The sequence below is a fragment of the Labrus bergylta genome, chromosome 1 (assembly GCF_963930695.1).
Source record: "Labrus bergylta chromosome 1, fLabBer1.1, whole genome shotgun sequence".
Classification (NCBI taxonomy): Eukaryota; Metazoa; Chordata; class Actinopteri; order Labriformes; family Labridae; genus Labrus; species Labrus bergylta.
This window is the reverse complement of record NC_089195.1, coordinates 36,015,072-36,036,744: the sequence shown is the minus strand read 5'-3', so window position 1 is coordinate 36,036,744 and position 21,673 is coordinate 36,015,072. Positions and strand designations below refer to the sequence as shown.

Genomic DNA, 21,673 nt, shown 5'->3' with positions numbered 1-21,673 from the left:
TCCAGTTGAACGTGATTGCAGAGAAACAAAAGATAATGGGCCTCATTCACTAACAGATATGTGCTTAAACCGTGTGTACGAACGTTTGAAGCACAAAATCAGGGGGCTCATCTATCAACAGTGTGTGAGCACGGATCTGTGAGTAATGAGTGTGTAAGAACATTCCCACACAAAGAGTGGAATTTATCAACTTGTTCTTTTACTTAGAAATGTGTGTAAATATAAGCAGAGCTCTGAGCATGCTCACACACAGAATCTAGAGGTAGAACATTGAAACTACAAATAAAAAGCACCACGAGTGTCACAGCACGCCAGAATCCATCTCAACCTAGATGCATGTTCCCAGTTTTTTTAATTCAAAACACAAAATAAGTGATTTTGTGTGGTTTGAAACAGACCCGTTGCCTAATTGGTGTGAAAACCTTAAAAAGTCGTCTGTGACAGGCGTTACTTTGAAATGTTACATCATGGCTGGTTTTGCATTATTAGATGATTTGGTGAAGCGTGCGCTCTGCAGTAAGTTCAAAAGAGCGCACTGATCCGTTTGGTCCAGCTTGTTCTGTTGGGAGAGCGTCACTGTTTGATTAATCCCCCAGAGAGAGCTGTGCCCCCGACCACGCTGTAAATGTTCAAGGGTGAAATTGTGGAGCAGATACTTCTGGCTTTTGTGCCGTGATGCGTTGTTATTAATCATTTATCTGGGTCACTTAGCGCGAGAGTTACTAACCTTATTTTATCTCTTTATTTATTTATCTATTTATTTATTTCCCTTTTTTATTCAACCTCTTCCACTTCCATTCCTGTTGTTATGAAGCTCCTTTTCTTTGCTCTCGTAGTCATTATTCCGGCGAGGTAAATATATTCAGGTGGTTTTTAAAGAGGTGTGTTGTTACCATAAATGGTTCATTGGAGGCGTTTCTGAATGTAAATGTCCCCGAACGTGTGCGAGCCTGCAGGTTAAGAACATGGGATTTATCAACACTGATTACCTACCGATGTGAGTACGATCGCTGTCAGCATGGTTGATAAATACAGGTTTTTCTCTGTACTTTAGCACATTCTAAATTTCATTTGTAAGACAGAATTTAGAACACTTTCTACTCACTGTTGATAAATGAGGCCCCTGGGCGCCTTGTCAGTGAGGAGCATTCTAACGGCCTCATTGACCTCTGCTCAGGTTAGTGCTAAGGCTTCCCCCGGATCGTCACACTCTGCCTCCTCTTCAGAGAACGTGTTGTCTGGGTTCAGGAGACACAAAGCCTCCATGCAGAGGACTGAGGAGACATCTACACAGGTTGATGTGCATGGATTTCTTTCAGGGAAGAAAAAGTTTGCATTCAAGACAGACAGATAGACACAGATGGAAACGTGTTCTTGTTTAGTTGCTAAATTAAACCAAACATCCAAATCAGGTCAAATTTAAAGGTCACATATTTAAAATCCACTTCCCCATGTTCCTCTAACATGTGTCTCTAGTCCGTCTACAAACCCCCCTATGATGAGAAAAGTCCATCCTCTCCATCTTTTTCCTGCTCCACTTTTCAGAAAATGTGTGCTCAAACAGGCCGTTTGGAGATTTTCCCTTCATGACATCACAAAGGGCAGTAGCCCCTCCCCCAGGTGGGTGACACTCCCACAGCTAGGTGTTTGTTCTGCCCTCTGAGTCTGCCTTCTCACCGTAAACAATAGGACATGGAGCGAGAAAGCACTGAGTACATCCGAGCCCTTCCAGAGAGGGGGCGTGGTCAGACACAGCTCATTTACATATTTAAAGGTACAGACACAGAAACAGCCTGTTCTGAGCAGGGCTGAAATAGAGGGGTTTAGACTTTCAGAGAGACTCTTATGACCACACAGCTTGGCCTTTTGGATTATTTGTCTTCAACACAACAGCCATACAGACCCTCACCTTACACAGCTGACTTTAAAGATTCTTCAAATCTACAACTTTTGATTATTTTCCTTATTAATAAATTGCTTTATTAATTAGTATACCCACGTGTCTCCCATCTGTGAGACCCGGGCAGTGATGGGGTGGTACACAAAATATCACTGATTATGATTTTATTGTCTTTTTTTTAGAGCAGCTGAAAAGAGGAAAAGAGATTCCTGATAGAGAGAGACATTTAAATGAATCAGTAGAAGAAGAACCTGAGTTCTGTTTTTATTACATTTTAAGAGATAAGATCATCTCCATCGACCCCCCCATTGGGGACAATTACTAAAAAATAATTATGTTACAGCAGCTTGAAAGACAACAGTTTAAAAATACATTTAAAGATATAAAAGGTGAATATATAGGTACGATTTTATTTTCAATTATGATAAACGATATATTTGATAATATCCCAACAGATATAGGAAGATCATTGTTTGCGGATGATGGAGCATTGTGGAAAAAAGGAAAGAATATACAATTTATTGTAAATAAAATTCAGAAAGGGATCAGTTTAGTTGAGAAGTGGGGATTAAAGTGGGGATTTACATTTTCTGTGGAAAAAACAAAGATCATGTTCTTTTCTCGAAAGAAAATTGGGGAGAATATTGGGTTGACATTGTTTGGAAATAAGCTAGAACGAGTTGACTCATTTTGTTTTTTAGGGGTATTTTTTGAAGTCTGGTTGACATGGAAGGAACACATCAGGAATAATGTTGATGAATGCAAAAAAGTAATAAATGTAATGAGATGTCTTGTAGGAATGGATTGGGGAGCTGATGTTGCTGCCTTAAAATATATATATGTGGTGTTAATTAGAACTAGGATTGAGTATGGGAGTGTGGTGTATGGATCTGCAGCAAAGACAACACTAACGCAAAGTTAGAAATGATTCAGGCACAGGCTCTTAGGATATGTATTGGGGCAGTGAAATCATCTCCAATATGTGCACTTCAGGTAGAAGTAGGAGAGATGCCACTATGTTTAAGGAGGAAACAGCTATTAGCTAATTATTGGCTGAACTTGAGAGGACATGGAGATAGTCACCCAACAAAATCAGTGTTAAAGGATTGCTGGGAAAAAGAGAGAACAATTAAGTCCAGTTTTGGATGGATAGGGGATAGAGTGGCGAGAGATATGGGAGTGTATGACAAGGATATCAGTCCAGCTGTTTTATGGCCACCAGTTCCAATGTGGATGCTTGAGACAGCTGAAGTAGACTTGGAGTTACTAAAGATAAAGGAAAGGAAAAGAAATGTTGATTTAGTGAGTGAATTCTATGAACACATAGAACAGAGATATGGAGATCATGTACAAGTATTCACTGATGGATCTAAAGACCCGATGACAAATGCAACAGGATCAGCTGCGTTTATCCCAAAAGGTTCAAGGTTGAAGTAGTGAAGAGAACGTCAGATTTCCTGAACGTGTACACAGTAGAGTTGTACGCCATTTTAGTTGCATTAGAATGTGTTGAGCAAATGAAAGGAAGGAAAGTGCTGATATGCAATGATTCAGTCAGCGCTTTATACAGTATTCAATCAGGATCATCTCACAGTCGTCAAGATGTATTATATGAAATCATATTTACACATTCCCAGGTGGTTAAACAGGGGACAGATGTGATGTTCATGTGGGTTCCAGCACATTCAGGTATAGCAGGAAATGAAAAGGTGGACAGGTTGGCAAAGGAAGCTGTAAAGAAAGAGAGGATTGATATTAACATCAAATGATCTCAGTCAGAGGGGAAACGAGTCACATGGAGTAAAATCAAACAGGAATGGCAACAATATCGGAACAATCAGACAAAGGGAAGACATTTATATTCAATTCAGAGGGAAATAGATAAAGTAAAATACAGAGGGAGTAACAGAAGAGAGGAGGTCGTAATGTCCAGGTTAAGAATCAGTCACAGTCATTTAAATAGCTCTCTACGTATCACTGGAAAACATTCATCTGGTCTTTGTGAGATATGCAATCTAGCAGAAACAGTTGAACATGTAGTTATTAAATGTAGAAAGTATGTAGCACATAGACAGAACATGATGTCAGAAATGGAGAGAGAGGGACTCGTAAGAAGAGATGTAAAAAGTATTTTGGAGTGTGGGGAGAGAGGGAGAGGACGAAGATGCTTGTTTAAATCTCTCTTGAGAACAGGTTTATTGAGGAGGATTTAGGAATGTGAGTAATAATTAAATCCAGCAGATGGCAGTAATGCAACTTTTTGGATGCCAGCCAACGAAGAAGAAAGTTGTGTGTTTTCATTTCTTATCGGGTTTTAAGATGTTAAAAAACGACAGAAGGTGACAGAGACATAAGAAGGGCTCTGACGAGTAGCTCCGTGGCTAACTGGTCATGTTTGGACTCTTTAAGTCCTCTACATGGAGCAGGTGTGTTAAAGGCTCGTTCACAGCATTCAGACGGAGGTGTGTGTCTCACAGCCGCAGATTTATCGGTGAAAACACGGAGGTGGTCGGAGAGCAGAGCCTCACCCCGGAGCTCAGACTGAGGCTGTTCACTCCCAGCTGCAGATTCTGGACGGAGAGACCCGAACTGTGGCCCTACGAGGACCCGTACTGGGCGATCTACTGGCCCGGAGGACAGGCGCTGTCACGGTGAGATCTCTAATATACCTGTTTCATTCACCTTTCACCTCTTTAGTAGTGACGTCACTAACAGCTGTTGGTGCACAGCTGCTTTACATCCCCGTTGTAAATCATTCAAACGACAAATGTCAAAGTTACTGGAAAATGATATGTACACTTTGAATTGTACACAAATCTAGGTAACACTTTACAGGTCCGCAAATTTCGTCGTAATTAGGTGATAATTAGACAAACTTTTTTTTGATTTCATTGAAATTACCCCTGAATTTCATGACAATTGAGTGAAAATTAGCACGTAACCTCTTTGAAATAAAGCAAGTCCTAATTGGTAAGTAACTGTTTTTTCCAATTTCTTTGAAATTACCCCCAAATTTCATGGTAAGTAGGTGACAATTATCAAATCATTTATTTGAAATGAAATCACAATTCACCACAAAATGATCACCGAGTAATTATATTCTGCTATTTCCAGAGAAGCAGGTGATAAATAGCTGCTCATTTCTTGAATACATTTCCAGTAAAGTAATATGAAGTTAGGTCCATGGTTTCCTCTAATTAGAATTACCTTGGAAATCTAAACTAAATAAATGTATTTATGAGCGCCCACGTCTGCAGCGGCGCGTCTCGGTGTGATCGCGGCCTCAGAGGGCAGAACAAACACCTAGCTGTGGGAGTGTCACCCACCTGGGGGAGGGGCTACTGCCCTTTGTGATGTCATGAAGGGAACATCTCCAAACGGCCTGTTTGAGCACACATTTTCTGAAAAGTGGAGCAGGCAGAAGACGGAGAGGATGGACTTTTCTCATCATTGGGGGGTTTGTAGACGGACTAGAGACACATGTTAGAGTTAGAGGAACATGGGGGAGTGGGTTTAGCAGAATATGTGACCTTTAAAGTCGATAAATATGGTGTTAAAATATGAACTTTAATGCAGTTAAAATGAACAATGATTGTGGTGTTTCTCCTCACTCTGATTATATTTTCTCTTCTTTGCTGCTACGTCCACGTCCGTCATATTCGCCGGTTTGAATCTCGTCCAATCACTGAACTGTATCCACTCCTCCACTCACCTGTGCGCTGTCATTGTCTGGAGGAAACTGTAGTGACTTTTTGGATCAAATTTGGACCCAGATTAAACCTACATCCGAACCCAATGAAGCCGCAACATTTTGAAGTTCTGAATCTATTTTCTGTTTTCTTCACGGTGTAATTGTAGTCCTTAAAGTTTTCAAAGTCCTCTTCAGAGACCGGACCTGGAGGCCAAAGAACATGAGCACAGGAAGCTGTATTCATGGAGTCATAAAGCAGTGAGCCCTTCAACTGAAGAGACTAAAACAGACAAAGATTACAGTATGTATGGCTTTGCAGGGGCGTGGGGACAAGCTTCTTCACGCCCTCTTTTCACCATCTGATCTGTTCAACTTCATCTTTATTGGTAACTTTAAGGATTCACCTTTCTGTATTGCTGTACTGAACTTTCTTTCACCCTCCCCTGAGGGCTCCTTCCTGTGTGCTCTGCTAAATGCATTTTTACCCTGAGGTGCAGTTTCAGTTTATTAAGATACAGTTTACTGAGATACATATGATTATGCAGCATGACTACTTGACATAAATGTTGATTATTAGAGAATATAAGGTACATGCATACAGATGAGACACTACAAAACACACCAGCTCCGCCCAGAAACATCCTGAGTCAACCAGAACAAAGCAGAACAGTAAAATCCAGTGAGAGGACAGAGTCTCTGCAGACACAGTCACCAGCACACATGTACGGAGGCCCAGAAGGGACAATGGAGCAGCTTTAGGAGAAGTCTGTATTTTATTTTGAAAAGATACCGACTCTATCTTTAATGAAGTTTTAATGAAATAAGATGATAATGATGAATTGTCAAGCTCAATCCATTTATCATTGAGCTGCAACATTGCTGCATTTTTCATTTGGTTCGGTTTGCTTTCAGACTGCACTTTGTCAAACTAAGCAGAAACCTCCGGTCTTTAAAAATGAAGCCGATGCTGAGGTGTAAAATCCTGCAGTTCATCGAGTGTCCACTAGAGGCTGCATCCTTGTGCAGATCTGTAAGAAATGAAAAGTGAAGCTTTGTCAGGTCTGTCCTCCATGGAGGTCGGGTCGATCGTTTCTGATGCGTTTCAGGAATGCAGGGAATCTAACAATCATCAGCTTTTGTGACAGAGTCGAGCAGATCTGTGGCTGTAAATGAGTTTTTATCTAGAACAGACTTTTTTACTGCATGTATCTGGTTCTTAAGACAAACAAATCATTGTCAGAATCCCGTCTGTGGGAGGTGGTCCTCAGTGCAGATAATGTTCTGCCTGCTGTCAGTATCATGGGGACTTTAAATGAACTACAAACAGAAACCAGAAGACCTTTCCATTGAAAGTTTCTTGTTTTATAGAAAAATGAATTAAAATGTTCTAAAATATCAGCGTCTCTATGCAATTTGACCAGAATTCAACTTTAATAATTCAAAAAAGTCTCCAGTAAAATCTGCTGAAACTTCTCAGGGGTACAGCCAGGGACACGAGGAACAAGAATCCATTGAAAGTTTCTTGTTTGCTAGCATTGTCTCTTCAAATATAATACTGCGTTGTTAAGTGTAAAAAATGGACCCTAACATGATATTAAATGTTTAACCGTTGAAGCGGTAGCTCACAGTGGGTGTGATTAACCTTGTTAAAGACTACACTTAATATTGGCGTGGCACGATCACGGACTGTCATACCAGCTCCATCATGGCTGAAAATGTCCTGGAAAAGTCCTGGAAAATGATCCCTGGAAAAGAGTGTGAACCCTGTATATAGACTGCTGTGATTAAAAGAAACACATGAACACCATGATTCCTTGAAGCCTAACCCTGTGACGTGTTAACCCGCCTGTTTGTGTTCCAGTGGCAGCCGTGGCGACGCACATGAACAGTGAGCTGAACGGCCTGCAGCCTCCTGTGTGTCTCACCCACAACATCATCGGTTCACCGCCCGCCGCCTTCCACCTGATCCTGCTGGGCGACATGTTCTACGACCAGTCCCTCGCCACCAGCCTGCACAGCTGGTTGAACCGCTGCATGGAGACCCACGGCACCAAAGTCCTGATCGGAGATCCAGGAAGAGCTCAGTTTGAGGAGCACGCCATCCGACGCCTCCTGAGGCCGCTGGCTCAGTTTGAGCTGCCCGACAGTGTGAGAGAGGAGAACTACGGCCTGAGCTGCAGCGGCGTCTGGAGCTACACACCTGAACTCTGAACACCTGAGAGAATTATTCTTCAAGAAAACATGGACTGTGTGAGGTTGAGAGGACTGTGTTTTATTTGAAAGTCACACAAACAAGGAAGGTTGGTACATTTCCCAATCTGAATGATCACTTCTTTTAGATATTTGAATGATCAGCTGTATCAAAACAACTCCCTCTCTTCTGTCTGTGTTCAGGAGAGGAAGCATGGCGCCGTGCTGCTGCTGCTCCGGTAGCCTGGTTAGCAGGGCGGGGCGATATGACCTCAAATCAATATCACGCTTAAAGGCAGGGTTGGTCATTTTCTAAAAGTAGCCTGATGTTGAAAGTAGCATTCCCTCAGTGCTGCGTCTGCAGTCAGGAGCAGTCCTCCTCAAATGATTTCCATGTTTTCAGGAGTGCAGATGTAAAAACGGCTGTGATGTCTGCTTTCAGTTTGACAACTACACACACTCACAATGTGTGTTTCATATTTCATTTTGAATTGATCCTTTATGAATCACTCTGTTTAATAAACATGAACACACACATGAACAAACAGGATCCTGTGGACATGCATTAATGGAGAGGTCTCAGAGTGAGGGGGCGGCCCACAGCGAGCGCTCCAGAGCAGTTTTGGGGTTCAGTGCCTTGCTCAAGGGCAGCAGTGCTCAGGAAGTGGACTGGCACCTCTCCAGCTACCAGGCCAGGGACTTGAACCGGCGACCCTCTACCGCAACTGCCGCCCCCATTTCAATCAAAGACAAACACAGTTCTATGTGAGATGGATATACTTGTATCTTCAAACACACACACACTCTTTGTTCACACACAGGAGGCAGAGAGCACCTCCGTACCAGCAGTGGATTATCTCAGGAATGGTTTTTATTCATTCATTCATTTAATGAGGTGCAATAGCGTGACAAACTGGTGACATATACATGACAAATAAGGCACAGAAAAAACAAACAGACAAGGTCAGGACAGCAACGACAAAATACAATAAGAAAAGAAAGACAGCAAAAATACTGAGACATCAACAGACAGACTACAACTGATCTTTCTTTGTTCCAGCCCGCCCCTCGGTGACCTCTACCCTACAGTAGTTTATATCTGAATGCCTTACAGACCAGTTTCTCTCTCTTTAGAGATCAAACCTGAACAGGAGTGTGACCCGGCCGGGGCTACGTGTGAATCTGGCTCCAGCAGAGTCATCAGGCTGCTCACTTTGAAGCAGCTGGATAAGAGCTCGGCTGCTGTTTGGATCAAGCTTTGAATCTTTGTCCAGCAGGTGGCGCTGTTGCTTTAAAATGAGCTGACAATCAAACAGACCATCAATTCAAATCCAATCAAACCTCCTCTGCCATCAGTTTTATTTTTCAGACAAGTGAGCAGACTGAAAACAGGAACTGTAATGTATTATTACTACTCAACGTTTTCACATGTAGGTGGCTCTGACTGCTGCGTTCAGGGACATAATAATAATCAGTGAGGACGTTCATGTCCTGCTCTGAATCGTCTTCAAGAAATATTCAAATGTTTAATATTATTTATAGATTATATTCAAGCATACTGAGACCTGTCTTCTGTTGTAAGGATATTATTTAGTCTATAATGAGTCAGAATATAAGTAAATATGACATAGATTGACCAACTAAACAGGATGTTTCTCAGTTTTGACGTTGAGCCCCCGAGAGGTTTACCAAACATTTAAGTCTTGCTGTTGGGAAATAAAACTTACAGATAAGATCAATAAAAAACAAATTGGATAATTTGAAACAAGAGTACAAATGTTTGGATTCTGCTGATTGTTCCAAATGTTCTGGTGTTGGCGGTGATGGAGTTGAAATCTGAAAGTTCATGCAAAGATAATAATCATATTTCTATAAAACAGCTGTGACATGGATCACATGTTAGTGTTAAAGTCTTTAAAGGTCTGATTAGTCTCCTTCATGGAGCTTCAGTACAGATAGGCCTACTTTGACTTTACTGGAATACTTTGATTTGTCAGAGAGGAATTTCAGTGAGGAGTTTGAACTTCTGCTGGATCTCCTTCACACACCCTCATCTTCTTCCTATCCTTCATATATTCACAGATATATGCATGTATTCAATTCATTAAACTTCCCTTAATCCTCCAAAGTCTGTCACAGAGCCGGCCCTAACCATTTTGGTGCCATAGGCATGATTTCTGCGGTGGCCCCTTAAATTGCAGCCAGTTTGACCACCAAAGACAATATTCATAGACTTCAAGAAAACTGGCATACATCTTTATATTTAACAGAATTTATTTATTTTAAAAATAAAAATACTTCTAAACAAACATAAATAAAATGGTAATAACTAATATTTCTTATAAATAACTACAAATAGCACGGCACTAAATATTTGAATAACAATTAGGCTGGGTGTCGTGAAAAAGTATGTGCCTGTTAAAGCAGCTTTCAGTTTGCAAACATTATCATGAATGACAATTAATTTAACTTAATATAGGCTACATGTCAGCAGAAAAGATGCATGGCAACGAATATATTCTATACCAGAACAGTTATATTTTAAATTATATACGCAGGGCAAAAAAATGATATAAAAACTAATAATATTTAAATCTAATAATATAAAAAACTAATAATGGGCTTAGGTTACTTTCTGAGTCTCTCTCAGTCAGTGAGTGATTCGTGTCGGAGCTTCAGTCAGTGAACGAAACACTGAACGTGAACAAGCGAGACAGTGAGTCACCAGCCTCAGTCACACACACACACACACACACACACACACACACACACACACACACACACACACACACACACACACACACACACACACACACACACACACACACACTGTACTGACTGAAACACGATGGTTAGTGGATGTTAAAACAGTCAGCTGAGTTAAATTAAGTTGGATATAAAAGCCGTTTGTAAACTGACAGCAGATATAAAAAACACAAACATTAAATGTTCAATAATATATTTTCTACTTCCTCAATTTTGGAGACATGAGAGGGAGAAGTAGGGGCGGGCTTTAGTGACACAGAGCTCCTGACCGACTCCTCCTATTGGTTCAGTCAGTACGTATCACTGACATGAGAGGAGAGGGAGGGCGGGCTTTAGTGACACAGAGCTCCTGACCGACTCCTCCTATTGGTTCAGTCAGTAGGTATCACTGACATGAGAGGAGAGGGAGGGCGGGCTTTGAGAGACTCTTACGGTCTGGAGAGAGAGTTGAGAAATGAACGACTCTTCTCAGTAAGTGATTCAGTTCAGTTCGTTCACCCAGATGATTCGTTTTAAACGAATCCTTCATGACCGACACATCACTAGAAGGATCGACAGAAATCAAGAAGGAACAAAGAAACAAAACAACTTTACATTTCAAGCTTTTCCGTGAGAGAATACAGGAACACGTTTAGTCTAATGCGTGCAATGTATGTGTGGTTGTAAACAGCTATTGGGAACAGAAGATAAAATATTTATCAGTAAGAATCTGCCGATCTATGAGACCCATCCAAAAGGCCGATCTATTCACTTCAGTTCTATGCCATTCTGTGTTTAAGGCAAATGTGCACACTACAGGTTTGCACTGGTATTCTGTGCACTTTGGAAGGTGGAGCAAACATAAAATGGAGGAAGCTAACAACAATTTCTTCAAGAAACAATGGTAGAAGCAGCATGGTCAGTTGGTGTAACTGGTTTGAGTCAATTGGTGTAACCAGTATTTCTCATAAACATATAATAAAATACAGGACAATTAAAGTGGAATAAAAGTAGTCCTCTATTGCAGTGAAATAACATGTTTTTTTTTAAAAATTTTTTACATAATTTGCCAAAAATTAATGAGAAAACAGAAAAAGTGTTTTCAGCTCTGTGTCCCGCTCAGTATTGAAAAAGGGCATAACTTGTAAATTTAGGGATAATCCTAATAAAATCTAATTTCTTGTGCTATTTTAAAATGAAGTAATTACAATCATGAGTACACTTACACTCACATACTCTAGATGTATAAAATATTCAATATTCTTAATTTTTCAGTGGTTACACCACTTGACATTTTTATGTCCATTCTGTCTTACCTTTTGAACAAAATGGTGTGAATGTCATTTTAAAAAACACAAAACCAACATGAATACAAATCTCACATTTTAATGAACCTGATGCATGCTTTCAAAGTGTGTTTTTAAAAGATTTTTGAATTGGTCATCTGAACAACCCTTATTTATCACTGACCCTTATTTTTATTTTTTGATTGTATTTTGATAAACTTTATTAATCCTTGAGGGAAATTTGTTATTTTTAGGGACATGCTTCTCACACACATGAATCACACGCATGCACAAACAGGACCTGTGGACATGCAATGGTGGAGAGATGTCAGAGTGGGGCTGCTACAAGCTGCTAAGCAGAGAGTGCACCAGAGCAGTTGGGGGTTTGGTGCCTTGCTCAAGAGCACCTTGGCAGTGCCCTGGCACCTCTCCAGCTACCAGACCAACTTTGAGATTTGGTCCACACCGGGACTTGAACCGGCAACCCTCTGGTTCCCAACCCAAGTCCCTACGGATGAGTTACTGCCGCCCAAATGTGATGTTTCTTTGTTTCTTCAGCTTGTTGTACAAAGTGGAGATAGCGATGTATTAATAATATCCACATCTGTGATTTAAATGTTCTGCTTTGACTTGTGTCAACAACACCGGATAAACTTTTTTTCGGCTCACTGTGAGCCGTTTATCGACGGTCCTCTGTGTGCTGTGTTGCTCGTCAATACAAAGCACCACACATCCACGTGTCCACCTTTAATACAAAAGTATAGATGTCAAACTGTTTGCAGGGGGAAACTGAAATTTACAGAGCAAATAGTGAAATAGTAAACGGATGCAGTGTGGACAGCCAGTGTGTGCGACGCCACACAACATATTAAATAGTAAAGGTCGGGTAAAAAATCAATACAGTATTGTATCGCGATATTTTATGTGGCGATATTATATAGTCTCATGGCAGCCAAGTATTCATATTTTTAATATGATGTTTTATTTATGCTTTTTTATTTTTTAACTGTTGAAGGGGTTTCACAATTATTTTTGAACAAGTTGTATTGTTAAGAATTCATGTTAAAGTTCAATTAGACTGAAATACAAATAAAAAGACTGAAGTGAGATGAACAGACTGAGAATTTTATCTTATTTGACAAAACGATTCTTGATTTAGTTTAGTGTAGTGGATATAATATGCAGTTCAAAATATATTGTATCGCAATTCTCAGCATATCGAAAAATGTTTAAAATCGCAATAGAATCGTATCGTGTCTCAAGTATCGGGATAATATCGTATTGTGGGGACTCTAGTGATTCCCACCTCTAACATACAGCGCTCACTGGTTGTTGTTAGAGGGGGAGTGGCCTATTCAAGACAGGGCATTCAAAAAAAAATGACATCTAGGCTGACTACTTTCATAAAACTGTTTAGGTAACATTAACATCCTCACGTCAATTGATTCACTCGTTATCCAAAACATTTTAATCAATTATATATTTATAATAAAATATAAATATATATAAATATTATAATAAAGAAAAAAGAGCAGATAAACAGTTGAGCATATGTCAGTGAACTATGAGGGCAAAAAACAATAACAAAATAATCTTTCATGAATCATAATCAAGGTAAACTGTTCAATTAATCGTGATGTTGATTTGAGGCCCAGCCCTATCACTCAGATCAACTTCTACTATTCTTCTTTTAATGTTTCTAACATCTAATAGACAATTAAAAAGTGATCTTTCACAATGAAATATTGACACGTTATGACCTGTTTCTGTCTGAAATAAAACATACATAAAATGTATTTTAAAAGACTGAAATGACTTCCTGTTTGTGCCCACCTGAACAACTTTAACACTGACTTCTTTTCACTCAGATATTGAATTGGGATATAACGCCAGTGTATTTATTTTACACCATGAAGATACATTTTCCTCTGATCCATGGATCACATGTTGCCCGGTACCATGCGGGGTGATCTGAACAGATCATGGATCATCTGGGAACTGTTTCTCCACACGTCTGACATCCACAACATTGCTGAAGGGAGGTGATCCCAGCTTACTTTTTGAAGTTTTCTGACTGACTATCTCAACCTAGTTAGTTTGAATTAATGCATTTTACTGTGAGCTCAGCAGAGAGGTCATGAAGAAACCTGAACTGATGATGGTTAACCATTCATTTCATTTCTAGTAACAAGGGGAGGAGAAACTCTGAGCTGATATGGGTTTCCAATAAAACAATAAAACTGAAAGTTTCTGTCAGTCGGAGCTAAGACTCCATTTTGAGTGGACAGAGCAGAAGGACAAAGATCTGAGACAGGGTGAGTTTAATTCAACATTATTATGACTTTACTGTTAAAACCTCAGGTTAATATTGAGTAATACACTTTGAATAGAAAAGCAAAGGAAACGGATCAGATACAGTACGGGATCAGCTCTGTGAATGTGGAGTACTTGTTGTTTCTCAGCTTTTGTTTGAAAAGTAAAGTCAAGTAAAAGTTGTGTAGCTAAAAATCTAAATCGTCCTTAATCAGAGATGTTTGTCATGACTCCTGCGGTCTAAACTAGCAGTCAGCGTTACTGGTTTTCTCTCAGATTAAATAAAGTCCTGAGGACGACAGTGCTTATGTTCCACAGTATTTAATTTTATAAGCTAGATATTCTCCACTTCCTCAAAGTAGACATTAAAAAATAATGCATCCTAATAAAATGTAATCACTAAATACAGCCTCAATAAAACATCTATCTGAGCAAAGGTCGGTTTTATGACGTGGTTTGATCCCTACAGGCATGAAGAACTTTGTTTTATATCCCTCTAGATATAAAACTGTTGGTCCAAAGGTCATGATTTCTGTTAAATATTAACATATTGCTTTAATGCTTGAGGTTCAAGACCTTGTTATTGTCATTATTCAGTGCAGGATTGAAGAGACACAGGAAGGATAATTGAAAGACATTTATATTAAATCCTAAAACTAGACCAGGGTCAAATACCAAGCAGGGAGTCACATCAGACGGACAAATAAGATGAAGATACAAACAAGCTGCACTGATGAGTTGGATCAGGTACTAAAGGAGACGGGAAGAGAGGCAGAGTCACATTAAGGATCACTTCAGGGGGCGCTGGTATCCAAGTGGTCACTGCGCACGCCCAATTAATCAAACCTGAGGTTCTTTCCCACATCTCATTCCCCACTCTCTCTCTACCTGCTTTCTGAATCTCCAATAAAGACATAAAAGGACCACAGTAAGGACCACCGCCCAGGAAGCTGAACTACATTAGTTTTGTATTTCAGCTGGATGTCAGCGTGGTACTGTAATCTCTGTTCACTTTAAATCTAAGCCTGCTGTACGGGTTGTGCCTGTTAGTATTTATTTTCACATAATCATTCACTTGAATCATTTAGTGGATATATCATTTTAAATCTGTCGACCATCTAAGGGTCATTGGTTTAGGTCTGTGTGGATGTAACAGTTTGTGTAAGACTCTCATAGCAGCAGATCTATTTTTGGAGAGGAGCCGAGTGTATGTTGTGAGCTTAAATGACTTGAATGTAGATATCTGACAGTTTCAAGTGAAGGTAATGTCACCTCTCTAGCCTTTTAGAAGTCTTCCCAAATGGTAAAAGAATTTGTAGGCTGTACCAGCTAACAGAATATAACAGGACCGTTAACATGAAAAGTTTGTCAGCCATTTGTGTTCTGTTGCTGTTGTCTGACCTCGGCCCAATAAATTCTAAGATAAGCCACTGTCTGTTTCACCATTTCATCATTGGACATTTACAGCAGAAACATCATGGCGTCATGATGTTCTTACATGCTTTTATATTTTGATATCTTTTTCTCTATATGGGTAATGTGCAATATATGTTGTGTTTTATACATGGGTCTGTACTTTTCTGTTGACATGTCGATGTGTTTTTCTATTGTTTTTATGGATTCTACTGTGAGGCCGCTGAATGTGTGCAGCACTTTGAGCCCAAGACAAATGTCTGAAGTTATAGTATTTACAGCTGCTCCTTTGAGCCCAAATCAACGCCACAGCGCTCTTCTTTTTATCATGTTGGACTTGAGACAGCGAGGCGTCAGTTTAAACACACCTGAAGCTGGTTGACCCGCTGTTAAAGAGATGCTAGTCTGTGCTCTGTTAATCATGTTACACCAAGCAAAGCCATTCCAGCATATAGAGCACCATTGTGACCCTCGCTCTGCCACTGTGGTCGGTAGGTTGAGCAAATTCACCCGCCACTGCAAAAAGACACCCGTATGTGACGAGTGCTGATTTCCAACCCTGTTTTATACACTTCTAGTTGTACAAATGTCCTAAAGGTCATGGTTGCTGTTAAACACTAACATGTTAGTTTAATGTTTAAAGTTTAAGACTCAATGTCTTGTTATTGGCATTATTCAGGGCAGATCAGACGGACAAATCATGTTAGGATCAAAACAAACTGAGGTGCTGCATCAGGTACTTAGGCAGACAGGAAGGAAGAGAAAATCAAATGAAGGATCACATCAGGTAATGAGATGTGGACACTTGACCATCTCCGTCTTTCACATTTTTCCTGCTTGTGTCTCACCTGTTTGTTATTTTGTCCTCAGGTTGTTTTACCTGCATGAACGTCTTTTATTGTCCTCTGATCAATCTGGAGATCAGAAGATGGGTAATGGAGGGGGCAAAGAGGAGGACAGAGCAGAGTCTCCTCTGTCCAGCCGTCTCTCTATGAAGAGTGACCTGTCTAAAGATCGTCCTCTAAACTTCAGTAATGAACCAGGACCCTCAGATCCACAGTAAGAGAACTTTTTTTAATCACCAAACTGTCCAGCTAAAAGAAGAGTCCTGAACACCATAATGTGTTGATTTTCTTGTTTTTAATCATCAACCTGCACACAGTGATCATACAGAGAAAGTCACTGAACTCATAACAACATACTAAGGATTATATATATGTATTATATGTTTATAGATAAGATAATATGATTTCAGTATTGACTCTTTGGTTGTGTATCTAGTCGTCTTCTCTGTGATTCTGCAGGAAGAAGTCTTTTAAACTGATCCTGAAGTTTAGTGAGATCTGCTGTGATCGTTTTCTTTCAATCATTTTTTCTGTTGTGTCCACTCTTTGTTTGTCTTTTTTAATTTTTTTAACATGACTACACAATGAGATCTTTTTTTTTTTTACTGAAGTACCGTAACATCCGGTGTAAGATGCACTTTTAATACCTGTTTTTTTTCATCTTAAAAGTTGGCTGGGTCTTATACAAAGGTGCAACTAATATACCAGTATAAAGTGTTGACACATGAGCCATCATTACCGCGGGTGCAGAAGTCACCATCACTGGGTGCGACCAGACGTGATTAAAAAACCATCCCCATTCATTGGGCCTGATTTACTAAAGGTTTGCGTGTCTTAAAACGTGTGCAAACTTGATACCACCAGCAAAAAATGTGTTAACTGATCTACTAACGGTGCGCAGTGAGGATTGAATCTTTCATATGAACAAAACACGCATTGTCCATTTAGTACGTTTGACTTAATGAATATTCAATATGGGGCGTTTCTGCCCTAGAAAGGAGAAAATGCAAACAAGTTAAGTTAGTACACGCATTGTGATTTACCAAGCAGACAAAAACTGAGGTGATTGTGACGGTGTCTGAATTGAACACCTTTGAAAAGAAGGTGCTAACCCAGGAGACCAGTGTTACACACAACAGGCTGCTGTTATTGAAGTTAGGAGGAGACATAGGCTCAATCAAAGAAGGCATACAGATCACGTTATTCTCCACACATGTTAATATGTTTGGAATGACAGCAGGAAACACCATGATTAAACTATATTGTTGCCTATTTAAACAAAACTGAACATTCACAGCTTCTGCATTCTGAAGAATTTCAACATTGATGTTTATTTCTTCCTGTTTCCCTCTTCTCACCAACATTTTATTTTAAAGAGTAACTAAACCCTAAAACCACTTTGTTCAGCTCTAAACCTCTGTATCTGAGTATTAAGTAGTGTTATGGATCAATCCAAGTCCCAATCTCCACATTTGAGTACAAAGTATTGAAATTCTAAATATTGTGTTAGAAATGTGCAGAGTGTCTGCCCTTCTGTTTGAAAAACTCTAACGGCTGTGTGGAGTACAGTACTACGTAGGAGTGAATTACTACGTCACCAAACCTATTAAAGCCTCGTGACTCTGATTTCTCCTGCTTATTCTGCTCCGGTCCCCGGCATCATAACGTGCCTCTCCTCGTTCTCTCTCTCTCCTCACTCGCCCCCCCCACCCACACACATGCGCACTGAGCCGTTCACAGACAGACATACTCTGCTCGTATAACAGGGGTTATTTGTCTAAAATGTAAAAGCCATAAATCCTCCAGGGGGCCTCGTGTACCATTCAGAAATGTCCCCCATCCTCTCCTGCACCTCACCGTCCTCGTCATCAGCTGTCTCTGCTCTCGCTGCCCCTACTAACGGGTCAATACGATACGGATCTGGAAGTCCGTGTTCGTGCTCTATTTGAGAGTCTACAGGAGACTCTGGAGGAGAGAAGTCTTTGACTTCAAATGACATTTCTGTGGCACACGTGCCATTGCTGCTTACGGAGTCGTCGCTCATGGCTAAATAACCTAGCTAAACCTACCACTACTGTTTTTATTTGTGTGTGTGGGGCAAACATTGTATCATGTTGCGGCTGATAACGGCGCCAAGAAGTGAGTGGGCGAGTTTACCCCCCTGCCCCCCTCCCTCTCCAAGTTGATACATTGTAGGGATGCAACAATACGGTCAGCCCACGGTTCAATACGTACCTCGGTTTATTGGTCACGGTTCACGGTTCGGTTCTGACGGGCCGGGCCGTTAAAATGTTTCCAGTGTTTTAGGCACATTTTACAGAACATCAAGGGATTTAGAAAGAGAGCTACTTTTTTCATTTTAAAACTATTTATTTGACTTTGAAGCAAAACAAATTCAGGTGCTCTCCTTTCAGCCTATTGCAAAGTCAGATTAGATTTGAACATGAAGTAAACTACAATTAGCTCAATGAATGTCAACAAAAAAGTGCATTGGTGGCACACTGTCATATTTCTCTTTTAGTTACGATTATGGCTCCTCTCTTATTCTTGTAATGTTCAGTATTGTAAATATTTGGAGTATTAACAGCAGATCAAACCATTTAAGAACATTTCAAAAGACATCAAACGTCACACTGAAGGTTCAGACGGTTTATGAGCAGTTTAGAGTTTTTAATAAGAGCAGTGAGGGTGATGTGCAGACAGAGGAGCACTCAGTTGATGTTGACAGACATCAGTTAGTTAACAGACAGCAGCCTGCCATGTAGTTCACATACTTCACTGGTTAACATGGAAACTGTAGAGCACATGATCAATTTCACTTTTTCTTTCTTGTCCGTCCACTTATATGCGTAATGGCACGTTCCCCGACTCTCGCTCACCCGTATAGCTCTCTCTCTCTCTCTCCCTCTCACGTTCGCGGACCCACAGTTATCTTTTAATGCATGTTTTTGACATAATGAGGGAGAGAGGCTTTCAGAAAAAGGCCGTTTGTGGTGGTTAATATACCTGGACGAGTGGGAAACACTGCGCTCTACATGTTTAGTGCTCCACACTATCAGAAACTGGTCTGTAGTGAGACGCTACTTGAGCAATGACTGCAGCCTGTATGATCTATAGACTGTCACTGTACCGGCCCTTCAGGCAGCCCGGCCCACCTGCTCCTCTCTGCTCCTCCCTGCTCCTCGCTACTCCTCGCTGCTCCTCGCCATGCTAAAAGTAATGTTGTTGTCAGCGTCACCAAAACTTTAGCGTGTGGTGATTGGCTATTAAAGAGTCCATATTCTGCCCTTTTTGGGGTTCATATATTTAATCTATGTTCCTACTTTTGTACGTTCACAATAGATAAAGTTCTAAAAAAGTGTCTGTTTTCATGAACTGCTCCTCCTTGCTCCCTCTACGCTCTGAGTCCGTCAGCTACACTCTGTTGAGCCCACACTGTTAGACCCCACGTGGGCCAAGTCTGGTTTCCTCATCCCTGCGCGCTGACTCACAGGCACACACAGACACACACAGACAGAGCCAATTTAGAGAGAAATACAATGCACGGAAACTAGTTAAATGCCAAACCGTTCAGTTTAAAGTTAAAGTCAGTGTTGAACCGTGGATGTCGTACAGAAAGGTTCAATATTTATTGAGAATTGTTGCATGCCTAATACATTGACATTCTAAATGCATTTTTTTAAATTCCAGGGTAGAGCACTACAGCTGAAAATATGAGGTTTAGTTACCCTTTAAACTTGGGATTTCCTTTTTCTCGGTCTGTGCGTCTCTCCCCCAGCTCGTGCGCTCCTCTCCATAGTGCGCTCGTCTGCTCCCTCTACAGCCCGCTGCTGCTACGCTTGGATGGGGGAACCTCACCACTGCTTGTACCCCCGTCTTCGATACCTCTTTCCAGAGCCTTTATGTCCGATCAGACACAGCGCTGGCCAGCTGTCTGCTGCTCAACAATGTTCTGAGTGTCGCGCCTGAGCGCCACAGAGGACACAGCTCACACCTCCTGCACAATGTATGACAATTCATCTTCAAAAGATGAAGAAAACAGAGGCCCTGTTTAATGCAGAGGTTTTCTAATAAGCCAAATTTTCTTTTTGTAAATATTCAGTTTTGTCTGCTAGAACTCAAAAATACTGTACGTTCATTTACCTCTTCCACTGAGACCTATTTTGTGCTTGCTGTCGTCCTGCTTTCCGTCCAAACTCTCCGTGACGTAAACCAGTAGAACACACAAAAACCCAACTTAAATAGTACCGCCTCCACAAGGTTTGCACCTGGTGTCATTCACGCAAATTTTCTTAGTTGATCACCCGAAAAACTCACACTCAGCAAACGAGCAATTTTTTGGAGTGAACACACAGTTTAGTTCTCTTTACTTGGGACTTTAGTAAATCAGGCCCTCAGTGTATTAAGAGCTGAGTGCACGCTGTTCTGGGAAAGACAGCGACACAGACCAGTCTGGCTGCGCTACTTTTTCAAAACTTTTCCCTCAAGAGGTCATAATAATGAATTTACAGAAAACTGTAGGATATTGTTCCATAAATAAACCTTGTTGAACGCTCTTTTGATTGAAAGAGTCCTTTATTAAAGTTAAAGAGAAACAAGCGGAGTCGGGCAGAGAGATCACAAGCTAGGAGTCTCTGCTTCACAACTTTCCCTGCAGGCTGAGAGCTCGACTACCGTACTGTAGCTGGTAGGAGAGCAGACTCCACAAAGAGAAAACAGACTAAAAGGGAGACAGAGCTGAACAGTAACTGCAGGTTTTGGACTTGAACACAATAAAAACTGTCACGCAGGAAGACAGTGTGAACTTTATTTTCTCTCTGAGAGACCTTCAAAAACACAGCGCGTCTTATACCAGTGCAACTTATATTTCAGATTTTACAGTATTTATTTTTTTAACTCATGACACAGCTCCTAAAGAGGATAAAAGAGAATAAAAGAGAAATGCGTGCCTGAAGAGGCCGGATCACAGTCCGACGGAATAAGACCGTTATCTTTCTGATAATCTGTTATAGTCTGACGCTCTCCGAGAAACTGAGATGATGATGATGATGATTTCCCTTATCTCCACAGAATAACAAAGAGGTCTGTTTCTGTGGAGGAGCAGCTGTCCAGCTGTGCTTTGTGTCAGTGTGTCCTAAGAGATCCAGTTTCTACCAGATGTGGACACTGGTTCTGTAGACAGTGCCTCACCTCATACAGGGACCAGTCTACTTCATTAGGAGAGTCCTCCTGTCCCCAGTGTGGAAAACGATCTAAAATAAGACGAGGACTGCAGATATCCAGTAAGTCC

The 21,673-nt window shown here is 40.7% G+C and overlaps 1 protein-coding gene across 14 annotated transcripts in view; it reads left to right on the top strand.

Annotated features, from left to right (window-relative positions):
• Positions 1-21,673, top strand: part of LOC114918953 (NLR family CARD domain-containing protein 3-like) — a 107,319-nt gene that overhangs the window by 53,932 nt on the left and 31,714 nt on the right. The window contains exons 1-3 of one of the 14 annotated variants that reach the window (XM_065960154.1): positions 14,055-14,127; positions 16,409-16,597; positions 21,454-21,665. The exons of 11 other annotated variants lie outside the window; for them this stretch is intronic. In XM_065960154.1, the coding sequence (XP_065816226.1) occupies positions 16,467-16,597; positions 21,454-21,665 (343 nt within the window). In that variant the 5' untranslated portion in view covers positions 14,055-14,127; positions 16,409-16,466. Of the gene's footprint in view, positions 1-14,054; positions 14,128-14,698; positions 14,873-16,408; positions 16,598-21,453; positions 21,666-21,673 lie in introns of those variants that run through there. 2 more of the 14 variants (XM_065960166.1, XM_065960146.1) reach the window with 2 other exon arrangements.